Source organism: Stenella coeruleoalba (genome assembly GCF_951394435.1).
Source record: "Stenella coeruleoalba genome assembly, chromosome: X".
NCBI classification, from domain to species: domain Eukaryota; kingdom Metazoa; phylum Chordata; class Mammalia; order Artiodactyla; family Delphinidae; genus Stenella; species Stenella coeruleoalba.
Window position 1 is genome coordinate 110,453,114 of NC_137152.1, and position 17,080 is coordinate 110,470,193.

The following is a 17,080-nucleotide window of genomic DNA, read 5'->3' on the forward strand; positions in this document are numbered from 1 at the left end:
CTTTGTTATAAAGCAGAAACTAACACACCATTGTAAAGCAATTATACCCCAATAAAGATGTTAAAAAAAAAAAAAAAGCTTAAGCCTTGTTGCTAGTGAAAAGGGGAAGCGGTGGAGTTCTTTGCAGGAGCAGGGGGCACTGACACCCGTGCCAGGCCCTGGCCTAAGCCCTTTACACCCACCGTCTCACATAATCTTTACAGTGATATGGTGTGAGTGCCATTATTCATGTTTTACAAACGAGGACATTGAGGGCTCCAGAGATGTTAGGGAACTGGCCCTAAATCACACAAGGGAGATTCAAACTCGTCTATCTTCTGCAAAACCGGGGCTCTCATCCACCATGTTGATCACAGTTTCTGGGCTTGGGGGTGAGTAATGCGTTATTCTGATACACCCCTTCTCCCCTCCTCCCCCCATGGAGTACCTACAGATAATAGGTTGACTCAACCTCTTATTTTATTTTATTTTATTATTTTATTTTATTTTTTGGACTCAGCCTCTTTTTAGACTGACTTTTTCCATTTAAGGTGTGAAGTGGAAAGGAAAATACATTGGTCTGGGAGTCAGAAGCCTCGGTTCTAGTTCCTGCCCTGCCTCTCATAAGGTCCATGACCTTGAGCAAATCATTCTACCCTGTGGACCTCAGGGTCCTGAGCTTGGAAATGCAGAGGGTGGCAGGAACCATCTCTGGATGGTTGATGGGATTTGACATTTCCATCATCCCCAAAGGGCTGTAATGACACATTCTGGGGTAAAAACTACATCCCCCATCTTGAGAATGATACCAACAAACCAGTTCAGTAGGTCTACTTCTTTTTTATTATTTTAGCCACACCTAGCGGCTTGCAGGATCTTAGTTCCTGGACCACAGATTGAACCCAGGCCTGGGCAGTAAAAGTGCTGAGTCCTAACCACTGAACCACCAGGGAAGTCCCTCAGTAATTCTACTTCTTTTCAAGGCAACTTGAAGGATGGATCTGCAGTGACGGTAAACTGCTGGCTCCCCCATACTGACAGTGTGAGATGTGAACAAATTAATACTTTCTTGGCCTCTGCTTTCTGCTCCACGCCCCCTCCCCACTTTCTCAATAAAGTGAAATGAGCTTGAGTTAAGTGAGCAAGTACCTGTTTAATAGATCTAATTTAACTAAAGCCAAAATCAACTAGCGACTGAAGATAATCGTTAGTGAAAACTGGGAAAGAGCCCTCAAATTAATGGGTTATTGCGGGTGTGTAATAACCTGAGAACTTTGCTCATGCTGATTTCATGCTTGGGAGAGCAGCCCCATGACGTGCTACCAGCCATGAAAAGAGGATGTGCCCGACCAACAAGCCCCATAAAGCTAAGAGCAGAGAGGCTGGTCTGATCCACAAAGGAAGGTGAGTGAGGCATGACCAGCAGGTAATGAAGCTCTTGCTTTTTTTTTGCTCGTTTCATTTCACATCAAACATAGGGATTCAGAGACCAGATCTGGTCATTGGAAAAGCAAACTCTTCTTTTGGACCCCACGGTGACACGGGGGTGGGAGGCTAAGGGAGTCTAGTTCTCAGGTAAGTGTCTTCCTCTCTTCCTTCCTTCCTTCCTTCTTTCTTTTTTCCTTCCTTTAAATTTCTTTAAATTATAAAAGTAACAGATATTCGTCATACAAAACCAAATTGCATGTAACTGTATGAGGCATAAAGGTCCTTAATCTCTACCCTCCCTTTCTCTCTTTCCCTTTTCTTTCTTTCCTTCTTTCCTTCATTTTTTAAAAAATTATGGGAGTAATACAGGTTCACTGTAAAGTAATCAAGCAGTACAGAATGGTATGAGGCACACAGGAAACTGATTTCATTCCCATTCTTCCTTCCTATCTCTCTCGTCCCCTTCCTTCCTATTTTCCCTCCCTTCCTCTTTCCCCCCCTTTCTTTCTCCTTTCCTTCAATTTTTAAAATCACATAGGTAACGTATGATAATTATAAAAGAATCAAGCAGTACAGAATTGTATGGTATGTAAAGGAAAAGTCCTCAGTCCCTGCCCCCTTTACCAACCCACCTTTTCATGCCTGATAGACACAGAGACTTACCTTATTCCTTTCAATGACTGCATAGTATTCTGTAGTGAGAATGTCCCATGATTTATTTATGGGGTGTGAGGTAAGTTTCTGAAACATACCGTGAAATTGTTATAAAAGTTTAGAGGAAATTCAAGAAAGGGATAAATTAGATTGTTTGCTGCTGAAAATTCCATTTTATAGATAGCAATCATATCAATTTCTATAGCACTTTATACTTTGAAAATTGCTTTTGAAATATAACCTCATTTGATCCTCTTTTATAGCAGTTCTGGGAAATAGGCAGATTATTATCTCTATTTTTACAGATAAGGAAACTGAGGCCCAGGAAAATGAAGGAACAGCAATACGGTCTCAAAGCTAGTTACGGATTCGCAGTCTGTTCCTCTTCCAGCACTGGAAGTTTAAGCTGCCTTTCATCTTGCAAGTTATAAAAGATTTAGACATCCCCTTACTTCTAAGCTCGTAGTTTAGAAAATCCATCCAAGTCATACAAATTCCCTTATTATTCTAATGAGAATGGCAGTAGAACACTTGGTAAATATGAAGAGGTTTATTAATGGCTGGCGCTCATAGCAAGCCCAGGACTCATTTGGTTTCCTAATTGGCTTCTGTTACTTTAAATGTAAAGTGAGTCTATTCACTCCAAACCCTGCTTAGAAGTGGAAAGAAATACAATATGTTGCATTATCCTATAAAAAAATGTTTAAATCAGTAGTAAATCATTCAGAAGTGTATTTTATTTAAAATCAGAAAATACCCATCAGCATCTTGCTGCCAAGCTTCTGTAATATGTTTCCATAGGATTTGTAGTTTCAATACTGTTTTGGTTGGAGAAAGGGGGACTTCCAGTGTGTTTCCCAAATAAGTAGCTTTAGTTAACGATTATTTAAGGAGAGAAGGTGGATAAATGTAATGAGGTGGTCAGGTTTCTCTAAACAGGTCTGCTTTTTAAAAATAGCAATGATTTGGGAATTCCCTGGTTATCCAGTGGTTGGGACACTGTGCTTCCACTGCAGGGGACATGGGTTTGATCCCTGGTAGGTCCCACATGATGTGCAGCGTGGCCAAACCCCCCCCCCCAAAACAACAACAACAACAAAAAAGATTAAAAAATAGCAATGCTTTGATGAGTTACTTTTGTTAATAAGATCTTGCATAATGCTTCCTCCAAAAAGTTTAGGATCATTAAAACAGCAAGTTGTTGGGTTGAAGTTGTGTGCATTAATGTTGAATACATCACATTTTGTAATTATGCATTTAATGGCTGCCTTCCCCTCTGGACTAAGTGCCTCGTGAGGGCAGGAATCTCTGTCTTGTCTTCCCAGCACTGTATTCCCAGTGTACAACACGGTGTCTGACACATAGTAGACACTCAATAAAATGTGTTAAACGGATATGCAAAGAAATCAGTCGGTGAGGTTGCCGCCAGGCTGCATAACTCAGGCAAGGGTCTATACTGTGGCTGCTGCCATGGCTTTGAGCATGAGGAAAAAGTCTTGTGTGGGATGCGAAGGAAAAGTATAGTCACATGTACTTGGAGATCGTTTGTTCTGAATCTGAACTGGGCATATTTCTGACTCTTTGAACGCAGGTTTAGACAATGAAAGAACACATCATATATCAGAGGCTTTATGGAACCATTCTCATGTTGAGTTTTATCTTTCTCTCAGGTAAGAAAATGTATTCTTATTATCTTTTTCAATATCTCATGGACAGTAGGTTACCGAAATAAACCATTTGAAAAATTGCTGGGCTGCCTCTCAATGGCTTCCTGTCAGTCCATATGGCTATAGGACAAGCTGGAGCTTCAGCAAGTGAATCCACCCTCTCAGGATTCCCTGTGACTGGTGGAGAACTGGCCCCAAGTAGACAGTAGCTTGGACTACTGCTGTCTCTGACATATCTTAATGAAACTCTGACATGCCATTTGGTGGCTAATACACACCTAACATAAGATTTGGGTTTTCTTTTAGGCTGTTTTCTCTTATGCATAATGCTTTATTTAAAGCTCCCTGGAGCATTATGATATCATCTTTCTGTCTCCATGATATATATATCTATATATATATATCAACAATCATAGAGTATAGACAGGGAAGCTGAGGTGTGATGAACAGGCATCTGTTCTGGGAGGCCCAGCCCTTGCCTAAACTCTGATCAGAACGGAGATAGATTCTGTCTTTGTTTCTTTTCTGCAGCAAATAGATGATGGAGACAGTTGAACTGAAGTAGCTGGTAATTTGGAGACATAAGAACGAGGTTGTCTTGGAAGACTGCAATCTTGTCCATGTTAAGTGAATTCAGTTGGTAACATTGCTCATTTAGCACATCAGTCTTTAGCTAAAAGGCCATACATGCCAATGAGGGACAGTTCCTTGATGAAACAGAAGTGGGGTTTGATTTGAGTGGCCCTCAGATTTGAGAGCTGATCTTCTGGAAAAATACCAAATCATCATTGCCATCAACAACAAGCACTGACTGTGTGCAGAGCCTGATGGGAAACCATGTTTCTTATCATAAAGTTTGAAATGGAATCTAGGGGGCACAGTGGCAACTGTGTCGCCTGGCCTTGACTACCTGCTAGGATGTTGATTTCTCTTTTCCCTGACTATTTCCTCAAAGGCAAGAAACTGTGTTTGCTCGATTTCTTTATCCAAAACATCCGGCACAGGTCTTGACACAAAGCTTGTCAGTACATATTTGCTGATTTAATAAATTAATGCAGTTTGAAATGATAAAACCTTGAACACCTCTATGGTGGTGGTGTATGTGACACAAACTCTAAGTGGATTTGTGTGTGTGTGGGCAGGGCATGGGGCATGGATAAGAGGGATCTAGGAATGGAGCAATCTAGAAGTCTTTAGTGTAGTCATGGAAGAAAAAGTGGAAGAGTGTGTGATACTGGAAGGTTAGAATGGGTTTTGTGAGGAATGTCATTGGTCAATGGAAATTATGATAGATGTGCAGATTTTAAACCTTCAAATCCATGAGGCAAGGCAGTGTTTCTTTTAGGTTATTAAACAGTTTTCATTGTCCTTCAGTTGGTGAGAAAGTCATCATTTTCCTCCTGGAACAAAAATTGGTTCTTGAAAAAAATAGTATGACTAAGGTTCAGTCCCCTTCAGGCTCCAGAAGAGTCACCAGCCTCCCAACTGTGAGGGTCAGCGTGGGAGACAGGGCGAGGGCCAAGCCTAGATCAGGCAGAGGGTGATTCAGATGCTGTCGCTGGATGAGGCCAGAGTGTGGAGCAAAACCATGCCCATGGAGGAAATACCAAGGGTCAAGAAGAAGAAATCAAATCATTGTAAAGTCTAAAGGTGAGAGCAGTGCCAGAAAGAAGGGAGGAAGACTGAGGTCAGGAACTGAATAGTTGCAGAGTGGAGCGGGGGAGGGAGGAAGAAAGGGTAGAGGTAAGGAATAAAACAGAAATAGCCTCTGGGCTCCCGGCTTTTATTCTTGCTCTGCGATAGCCTATTCTCAACACAGAAGTCAGAGCCATCCTTTGATGTATTAAGTCAGATCAGTCACTCTTCTACTCAAAACTTGCCAATATGTCTCCATCACAATTAGAATACAATCCCAACTCTTTAAGTAGCCCTAAAAAGCACTGCGCTATCTGGTCTCGGGGCCTCTTGGGCCTCGTTTCCTACTATGCTTCCTCTCCCTCTCTCTCACTCCAGACACACCAGCTTCCTTCCTAGTCCCTGAGAATGGCAAGCATAGTCCCACCTCAAGGCCTTTGCGCATACTATTACCCATGTCTGGGTCACTCTTACTTCACATCTTTGTAACCCTGGCTCTTTTTCATCTCCTAGGACTAAACTAAAATGACTCTTCTTCATAAGTTTTTTAAAATGTGTATTTATTTATTTATTTTTTGGCTACTCGACTTGCAGGATCTTAGTTCCCCAGCTAGGGATCAAACCTGTGCCCCCTGCAGTGGAAGCGTGGACCTCTAACCACTGGACCTCCAGGGAAGTCCCAAATAACTCTTCTTCAGAGAGGCCTTCCTTAGCTATCTGATTGAATGTAGACGTTCCCGTTCCCCTCATCCCTGCCCCTCACATTATCTAGCTCATCAGCCTGTTAATTTCCTTCCGAGTACTGTTCACAATTTGTAATTCTCTCTCCATGTTGAGTGTCCATGTTGAGTGACTGCCTCTCTCTCTCTGGAATGTTAAACTGACGAAGGCCAGGGACCTGGTGTGGACATGTGTTCACTCTATCACTGCACTCTAACACTGCCATATAGTTGGGCCTCAGTGATCATCAGTGTCAAGTAAATGAATGGTCCAGGGTACTTCTGGCTTTATGAGTAAGGGCATCCATTTTGTTGGGTGAGACATGGGCCTTAGGCCCAAGTTTTGAAGGAGCAATCTCATTACCTTTGTGAGGGTAATTCCTTTGCCTCCCATTCCAACAAGAACTCTTGGCAGGCCACATGCGTGGTCAGCAACCTGGGTACTGGAGGAGAGGACATGTTGGATAACTCTGTAACTGGTGACTGGTGAGAGAAATGAGGCTCAAAGTTGGATGCTTCTATATATGACAGATCTGGTTTTTTGGTTTTGTCTTTTTTTACATTTGTAGAGGGCAAAGTTATTCATTGATGGTAGGAAATTTTTTCCATATACAATGTTTCAGGCTTAATATATCATCTGTTTTTATTAACTAATTAATTTTTATTGAAGTATATTGATTTACAATATTATATTAGTTTCAGGTGTACAACATAGTGATTCAGTATTTTTACAGATTTTTACTCCATTAAAAGTTATTACAAGATAATGGCTAGAATTCCCTGTGCTATACAATATATCCTTGTAGCTTATTTCGTACATAATAGTGTATACTTTTTAATCCCCTACTCCCTTATTGTACCTCCCCCTTCCTTCCCCCACTGGTAACCACTAGTTTATTTTCTATACCTGTGAGTCTGTTTCTGTTTTGCATATACATTCGCATTACATTTTAGAGTCCACATATAAATGATATACTGTATTCAGTGTCTGACTTATATCACTAAGCATAATATTCTCTAGGTCCATCTACATTGCTGCAAATGGCAGAATTTCATTCTTTTTTATGGCTGCGTAATATTCCATTATATAGATATAGATATAGATATCAAATCTTCTTTATCCAATCATCTGTTGATGGACACTCAGTTTGCTTCCACATCTTGGCTATTGTAAATAGTGCTGCTTTGATTGTTGGGTGCATATATCTTTTTAAATTAGAGTTCTCATTTTTTCCAGATATATACTCAGGAATGGAATTTCTAGGTCATATGGTAACTCTATTTTTAGTTTTTTTTTTTTTTTTTTTTGCACTATGCGGGCCTCTCACTGTTGTGGCCTCTTCCATTGTGGAGCACAGGCTCTGGACACGCAGGCCCAGCAGCCATGGCTCATGGGCCCAGCTGCTCCGCGGCATGTGGGATCTTCCCGGACCGGGGCACGAACCCATATCCCCTGCATCGGCAGGTGGACTCTCAACCACTGAGCCACCAGGGAAGCCCTATTTTTAGTTTTTTGAGGAACCTCTATACTGTTTTCCATAGTGACTGCACCAATTTACATTCCCACCAACAATGTACAAGGGTTTATCTAAAGATTAGTTGGTTACTCACAAGACCAGTGGGAAGTATAGGCAATAGATGGCAGTAGCTCTGGGCCTCTGTGGTTGTCCACAGGTTGGCCATGGTGATGTGGGTAATGAAGCTTCCCAGTATCAAGCATGAATCTACTGTATCTACTCAGACAGCCATGGGTCTGCCAGCACCTGGTCTACCAAGTGTTTCAATGCTCCTGGCTATTCATTTGCAAGGATTTGTGATAGTAAGAGCCAGAAGAGCCCTTTTATGAGTGAGTAATGACATCTCCTAGTTGAGGCAGGCATGGTGTGCCCTTGGCAGAATGCTTACCTTCACAGTGGGCAGATTCTCTACAGGATTGAAACAGCCAATGACTCCGGTGGGATCCATCCCCAAATCTGCTCTGCCCCCTCTCCCTCCTTGAATAGAAGGTATTGCCAGGTGGTTCGCTGGGCCTTGAGCCTTATGCAGTATTATGAGTTGAATTCTTTCCCTCCCACAGTTCATATGTTGAAGTCCTAACCCTCAGCACCTGAGAATGTGATCGTGTTTAGAAATAGGGTCATTACAAATGTAATTAGTCAAGGAAAGATGGAGTCACATTGTAGTAGTGCGGAGCCCTAATCCAATATGATGGTGGTCCTTATACAAAGGGGACATTTGGACACAGACAAGCACACAAGGAGAAGGCCGTGTGAGGTTAAAGGCGGAGATTGGGGTGATGCAGCAGAAGCCACGGAACACCACATATTGTCAGTAAACCACCAGAAACTAGGAGAGAGGCCTGGAACAGATTTTTCCCTCAGAGTCCTCAGAAGGAAACAACCCTGCTGACACTTTGACCTCAGACTTCTAGCCTCCAGAGCTGTGAGACAATACATTCCTGTTGTTTGTGGTACTTTGTTACAGCACCCTAGCAACTATTACACTCAGACTCTGATGCTCAGTCAGGTTCCCTGGATCAGAACTCTTGGGTAAAGTAGAGGAAACAGGTCACCTCATGGGGCAGAAACAGTGACCAGATCATGCCCACAGTGCCTGACCAGGGGTAAACCTCATTCGTCCACTCCTCCTAAGACGATGCAGGGCAGTGCACCTAGAATCTCAGTCCCCTAACCTTTGAAATACTTTCACATTTCAAGGAGAATCTTTGCCAAGAGAGGACAGGAAAACAAGTATAGAATATATCTGATGATTACTAATGCTGCCTCAGAAAATAAAGGGACTTTACTGAAAAAAAATCATGCAAATTATCTACCTCTTAGAGTTCTAAACGTTTTATTCACTGCCTTTAACTTAATTTAATTTATTTGTTTGTTTGTTTATTTATTTATTTATCGGCCACGCCTCGCAGCTTGCAGGATCTTAGTTCCCTGACCAGGGATTGAACCCAGGCCATGGCAGTGAAAACCTCCTAACCACTGGACCCCCAGAGAATTCCCTCACTGACCTTTATTTTTTTTTCATGGTCCAAGTATGTGGTGATTTTTATTAAGAGCAACTTTGGTTCTAAGAATTCCACCCTCAATTCTGTAATGCTTTCCTTTAAAAACAGTTATACAGAGCAAATACAAAAAATCTTAAATTATGAAAACAAATCCATTAAGGCTCCCTTTATATATATTATATACACTCAAACAAGTCAAGATTTTTCAGAGTAGAAGAATAAAGTCAAATGTGATAGCTTAGAAGTCAACACTACTTTACGGTGACTAGAAAACACTGAGCTATTTTAAGAAAACCGCAGAGTGGAAAAATGGAGCCATTTTTGTCAAAAAAGTGGCTCAAAGCACTGCCCATGAGTCCTAGGGGTTTGGACTGTACAGTATTAAAGTGTGAGGGGAGAATGATGCCTTTTTAAACTCAGGCTTATGAGCCAAGCTGATCTGGCAACTACAAAGAGCTTCTCTATCTGTATGTCCCACTGTTCACTGAGGAGACATCAGTGAACACTGATTCAATTCAATGAACACTTGACACAATTTACAAGTCTTTTGGCCAGACCTTGGACTACTAATCACTAATAATTTTGCAGATTTGCCTCACTGACTTTTTTTTTTTTTTTTTTTTCGGTACACGGGCCTCTCACTGTTGTGGCCTCTCCCGTTGCGGAGCACAGGCTCCAGACACGCAGGCTCAGCGGCCATGGCTCACGGGCCCAGCTGCTCTGCGGCATGTGGGATCTTCCCGGACCGGGGCACGAACCCGTGCCCCCTGCATCGGCAGGCGGACTCTCAACCACTGTGCCACCAGGGAAGCCCAACCTCACTGACTTTTAAAATGGATGTATTTGTTACTTTTGGGGTCTGATGGGGAGAGGGAACTATCTCCTGATCTTTTGCCAAAGGGTCTCTAAAACAGAGGGCAGGGCACAAGTTCAGTCTGTAGTTCAGAATTTGTCATCTTATGCCAGATGCTTCACCCACAGCACTGATACTTTTGCACAAGGGACAGCCCTCCATATGCTCACCTGTCAGCTTCCAACTCAGTACCCTAATAATAGGGAACAATGATTATATTCAGTAAATAGCAATAAAGTACCTACTACGTGCCAACCATTATGCTGAGCACTGGAAACTGGCAATAGTGGCCAAGACTCCAGTTATACTACTGCCCAGAAAATCAGATAATACAAAAGTTGGAGCATTCTGGGGAAAACTGGCATTGTTTTATGCTCAGTGAATTCAATTCTGGTTTAAAAATTGCTTAAACTTGGCATCCTCAGGCAAAGAAGCTTTAGAATTTAGCAAAAAGCAAAATAGAATGACATCTTGAGTGAGTATTGTGGCAATATGGCAAGAGTATTATTTTCCCTCTGGCTCCGCCAGAGAAAGACCTGGGGCACATTCTCTTGCTATATCAATCTGCTAGAGAGTTATAAAATGGTAGCTGGCATATAAAGATATCATGAGAAAAGAAAACCACACACCAATATCCCATATGAATCTAGATGCAAAAATTCTTAACAATATACTGGCAGACTAAATCCAGCAGCATATTGAGGTTTATCTACCCTGACCAAGTGGAATTTATATTAGGAATGCAAAGGTGTTTCAACATATAAAAATTCATCTACCAATGTAATACACTACATTAATAGATTGGAGGGAAAAAAACATATGATCATCTTAATTGATGCAGAAAAAACATTTGACAAAATCCAACCCCCTTTCATGATAAAAGCACTCAACACTCTAGAAATAGAAGGAAACTTCCTCAAGCTGTAAAGGGCATCTATGAAAACCTAATAGTGAACATCATACTTAATTGTGAATAGCTAAAATCTTCCCCTAAGATCCGGAACAAGACCAGAATGCCCACTTCTGCCACTTCTATTCAGTATTGTGCTGGAAGTTCTAGCCAGAGCAATTGGACAAGAAAAAGAAATAAGACATCCAAACTGGAAAGAAAAAGTAAAACGATCTCTGTTTGTAGATAATACGATCTTACACAAAGAACATCCTAAAGAATCTGAAAAACAGATGATTAAGTTAACAAACAAATTGCAGGATACAAGATCAACACATAAAAATTAGTAGTACATTCTATGCACTAACAATGAACAATCTGAAATGAAGTTAAGAAAACAATTTCATTTACAATACTTTCTAAAAGAATAAAATACCAAGGAATAAATTTAACCAAGTAGATGAAAGACTTCTACACTCAAACCACGAACAAGGCTGAAAGAAATTAAAGAAGACCTAAGTAAATGGGAAAAACCCCATGTTTACAGATTTAATATTAAGATGGCAATATACCTCAAAGAGATCCACTCTATCAAAATTCAAGGCAAACTCTACCAAAATCCCAATGGTCTTTTTTAGGGAGTTCCCTGGTGGTCCAGTGGTTAGGACTCAGTGCTTTCACTGCCATGTGCCTGGGTTCAATCCCTGGTGGGGGAACTAAGATCCCACAAGCCGTGCAGTGTGGCCAAAAAGAAAACATTTCAATAAATAAAAAAAATTCCAATGGTCTTTTTTACAAACATGGAAAAGCCAATCCCACAATTCACATGGAATTGCAAGGAACACTGAATAGCCAACACAACCTTGAAAAAGAACAAAGTTGGAGGACTCACACATCCTGATTTCAAAACCTACTACAAAGTACAATAATCAAAACAGTGTGTTATTGACATAAGGATAGACATAGATTAATGGAACAGAATTGAGAGTTCAGAAAGAAACCCATACATGTATGGTCAATTAATTTTCCACAAGGGTGCCAAGACCATTCAATGGGGAAAAATAATCTACTTAACAAATGGCGATGGGAAAACTGGGTACGTAAACATATATGCATGTATACATACAAATACATGTAAACACATGTAAAAGAATGAAGTTGGACCCCTACTTCACCCCATATATAAAAATTAACTCAACATGTATGAACAATATAAATGTAAGAACTACAACTATAAAACTTTTAGAAGAAAGCATAGAGGTAAATCTTCATGACCTTGGATTTGACAGTAGATAGATTCTTAGAAATGACACCAAAAGAACAAGCAACAAAGGAAAAAACAGATAAATTGGACTTCATCAAAATTAAAAACTTTTGTGCATCAAAAGACACTATCAAGAAAGTTAAAAGACAGCCTACAGAAAGGGAGCTATATGCAGGTCATATATCTCATAAGGTCCTAGTATCCAGAATACATAAAGACTGCTTACAACTCAACAATAAAAAGACAACCCAGTTAAAAATGGGCAAAGGGGGCTTCCCTGGTGGTGCAGTGGTTGAGAGTCCGCCTGCTAATGCAGGGGACATGGGTTCGTGCCCCGGTCCAGGAAGATCCCACATGCCATGGAGCAGCTGGGCCCGTGAGCCATGGCCGCTGAGCCTGCATGTCCGGAGCCTGTGCTCCGCAACGGGAGAGGCCACAACAGTGAGAGGCCTGCGTACCGCAAAAAAAAAAAAAAAAAAAAAAAAAAAAATGGGCAAAGGACTTGAATAGAAGATATGCAAATGATCAACAAGCACATGAAAAGATGCTCAATGTCATTAGTCGTTAGGGAAATGCAAATCAAAAGCACAGTGAGATGTCACTCACACCCTCGAGGATGGTTATAATACTAATTTAAAAAAAAACAGAAAACAACAAGAGTTGGCAAGGAGGTAGAGAAGTTGGAACCCTCATATGTTGCTAGCGGGAATGTAAAATGGAGCAGCCACTGTGGAAAACAGGTCAGCTGTTACTCAATAAGTTAAGCATAGAATTACTATATGACCCACTCCTAGGTATATACACAAAAGAAATGAAAACATGTGTTCAAACAAAATGAATAACATGAATGTTCGTGGCAGCACTGTTCATAATAGCCAAAAGGTAGACACAACCCAAATATCCATTAATAGATGAATTAATTTTTAAAATGTGGTGTACCCATACGATGGAAATTATTCGGCCATATAAAGGAATGAAGTACTGGCGCATGCTACAACATGGATGAACGTTTAAGACACTACACTAAGTGAAATAAGCCAGACACAAAAAGCCACATTGTATGATTTCATTTATATGAAATGTCTAGAATAGGCAAATCCACAGAGACAAAAAGCAGCTTAGTGGTTTCCAGGGGCTGATGGGAGGGGCAGATGGGGAGTGACTGCTTAATTGGTACAGGGTTTCCTCTGGGGGTGATGAAAAGTTCTGGAACTAGATAATGGCGATGATTGTACACCATCGTAAATGTACTAAATGCCACTGAATTGTACACTTTAAAATGATTAAAATGGTGAATTTTATGTTACGTGTATCTTCTCGATACAAATACAATGATGCCTGGCCCTCCTGGGGGCTGTAACATAGTCATTTAAATGGGGTTTATGATAAGGTTTTCCCAACAGGGAAAACACTTATGTCATAATGTTAAGTGAGGAAAGCAGGGTACCACATTTTTCATACAATATGATCTCAGCCACATAGAAACAAGCAAAACCCATGCACAGAACCAAACAGCAAAAGAAATATTGTAAAATGTTAATGGTGGTTGTCTCTGGGTGGTGGAACTCTGGCTGAGTTCGTTCTCATCTTTTTACTTTCTAATACTTTCCATTTTTTTCTTTTAAAAAGCGTGTACAGTATCACTTTTATAATGGAAAAAACACCTCTTTTTTTTTTAAAGTGGGGGAAACAATACATGTAATTTAAAACAAAAGGAAACAGAGGATAGAGGCGAAGAGACACAGAGGATGGCCAAATCAATTGCTTCAGGGGAGCAATCATGCAATTTGAACTTGAAAATTGCCAGGGAACAGATGGCAGCGTTCAAGCAGACATCTGCAATGGATAGTTAAATCATATGCAAAGACACAAGTGGCTTTTGAAGTGGGCCCTGGAGAGGCCCGCCAGAGAACACTGGTTGCCTGGCCAAACAGAAGGGCAAAGCTTCTGTCCCAACTCATCACAGCCCAGCCTCCTCCAAGCCCTGCTCAGGGCCTGGAGGCTGCAGCAAGGGCTCAGCGCAGACGTGCTTGCATGTGTGAGGGCGCAGAGGAGGTTGTGGAAGAAGAGGCCTCTAATAACGACAATGGCAAACACGGCAGCTGACATTTACACGGGGCTTCGCAGTTTATCAACTTTCTCACAAACGTGACCTAAACATTAGTTATTGCATCAGTTTGTTAGTTATTGCATCAGCTTTCATAACGTCCCTACTAGGTAGGTAATTATTACGCCCATCTTACCATGGAGGAATGAGGTTCAGAGAAGTGACGTGAGTTTAACATACATATAGTGCTCACCGTATGCCAGACGCTGTCTTAAAAGCTTTCACATGGGGGAGGGATAAATTAAGAGTTTGGGATTAACATGTACACACTACTATATACACATTACTATATGTAAAATAGATCACCAACAAGGACCTACTGTATAGCACAGGGAACTATATTCAATATCATGTAAGAACCTATAACGGAAAAGAATCTGTAAAAGAATATACATATTATATATGTATATATATTATATATGTATACATAATATATATGTATATCCAAATCACTTTGCTGTGCACCCGAAACTAACACAACATTGTAAATCAGCTATAGTTCATGAAAAAAATTTTTTAAAATTTTAAATGCTTTTACCTGCATTCATTTCCCATGTTCACGCAGCTAGGAAGGGGCAGAACTGGGACTTGAATCTGGCCTTTTTGGATTCCACTACACCACACTTCTGCTCAGATCTAAGCAAGACTTACCTCTGTCTGCAGAACCTTAAGGGTGGCCACAAGTGGTTTCTATCTATCTGTCCTATGTATCTATGTATGTATGTATCTATCTATCTACCTATCATCTATCCATCCTTATTTTTCTGATTATGAATGGAACACATTGTTTATTAAAAAAACGCAAATATTACTGAAATAACATAGAAAGTAAAAATCTCCCTAAATCTCAAACCTGAAGATACTCATCTTATCTGGAGTGTATTCTTTCAGATTCTTTTCTAGTGTATGCCGGCACACACATTTTTCTCTTATTTTTGAAATAGGATAATACTATATCTATACTTATGTAACTCCCATTTCACATAATAGTAAACCTTGGAAATCTCTCCATGACTCTATACATCTACTTTGTTTGTTTTACTATTCCAGTGTATAGAGGTGACAATTAACTTCTTGAGACATAGAGATTTTCCTCTTTTTTTCTCAATTACAAACAATGCTGCAATACATATTCTTGTACTTGCAGCTTTGTACACATGTATGTTTGTCTAGAATAAATGGATAGAAATGGAATTGCTGGGTCAAAAGCATATGCACAATTATGTACAATTAAAATTTTCATAGATATTGGCAAATTGCCCTTCAAAAAAAAAAAAGACAGACTGTACTAATTGTACTCCCACCATCAGCAGTGGTTTTTTTTTTTTTTTTTTTTGCAGTACGTGGGCCTCTCACTGTTGTGGCCTCTCCCGTTGCGGAGCACAGGCTCTGGACGCACAGGCTCAGCAGCCATGGCTCACGGGCCCAGCTGCTCCACGGCATGTGGGATCTTCCCGGACCGGGGCACGAACCCATGTCCCCTGCATCGGCAGGCGGACTCTCAACCACTGCGCCACCAGGGAAGCCCACCAGCAGTGTTTTAAAGTGACTTGTTTCCCCACAGGCTGGTCAGTACTAGATATTCTCAATCTAAAGTGTTATCATCCTAAAAGGCAAAAAATGGTATCTTATTGTTGTTCTAACTTGTGTTTTAAAAATAGTGAGAGCCCATCTTTTTATATTTCTGATTTAGTTACTTGCTTGTTCATGTCCTTTGGCAACTGGTTTTATACTATCATACTGCAGAGAGCAGAGGCCCTTGTAGAGCATGTGAAATTATGATACATTCTCTTTTAAGGGACAAGTAAGCCCTGGAGATTTATGTTCACCATAATAACCATTCTTAAGTCTTGTATTTGACGTCATTTTGGAGGGCTGGACAGAAAAGCAATGTTAACCAACCATAATTGAGACTTGGGTTTCATAGCAATTATTGCCATGTGGGATTAGCTCTTGATTTATTAGCCACATGAAAGATGATGATACTATAATCACATAAGCCAAGGACAGAAAAGAGCACTTGCTCATCCACCATGAATGGTTCAGAAATAGCTCCCTGGCAGGTGGATGCTATGAGTTCTGGCGTATGGTTCTCTGTGTGTGTGTGTGTGTGTGTGTGTGTGTGTGTGTGCAGGCGAGTATGTGTAGGCAGACATGTATTTATTTGCTTTTGGAAGATATTCAGTGGAGGAATGGAGGGAGAGAATTCTGTAGGGCTAGGGAGTATCTAGAAGCTTTCATATGGGGACATCTTCCCAAAGCAGGGAAGTTGTCACTTCCTGCCAGCCTGTGTAGTGTGCTGTTACAGCTGTCAGTTCTAGAGTGGCGGTCCCAACATTACACCCCTGATTCAGAGAAAGGTTAACGTTCCATTCTGCCATAAAGCTCTTTTTGCTTTGTCTTGGGCTATGCTGGGAGTGGAATTAGGTTGATGTTCGGCAAGCCTCAGATATTTGCCTAGTGCCCCGGGTTGTGAGGTATGCGATGGTGATAGTATCATGATTCATTAATAGCTACCTATGAAACAAAGGGCATACTCCGTTTATACTTTCATAGATATTGCCAAATTGCCCGCCAAAAGACTGTACCAATGCGCATGTCCTTCAGCAACGTTTGAGAGCACACATCATGTCACTTAATCTTCAAACAATCTTGTAAGGACAGCAGGTAGGGGTGTTATTTGGCGTAGACTATAGTGGTGGCCCTGGGTTGTGCATTCATGCAACACTGTGGCCCTGAATTCCCATTTTACTGAAGCAAACGGTGAGGCATCTGGAGGTTAAGTCACTTGCTCAGAGCGTCAGAGCTGGGATTCCAACCCAGGTTGCCTGACTGCAGAGCCAGCGGTAACCAGGTACGTGGC

At 41.0% G+C, this 17,080-nt stretch overlaps 1 protein-coding gene across 1 annotated transcript in view; it reads left to right on the forward strand.

The window, feature by feature from the left end:
• Positions 1–3,661: 3,661 nt before the first annotated feature.
• Positions 3,662–17,080, forward strand: part of ADGRG4 (adhesion G protein-coupled receptor G4) — a gene marked incomplete at its 5' end in the record, with an annotated part of 67,064 nt that continues 53,645 nt past the window's right edge. The window contains 1 exon segment of the mRNA XM_079911021.1: positions 3,662–3,731. Coding sequence (XP_079767147.1) covers positions 3,662–3,731 — 70 coding nt within the window.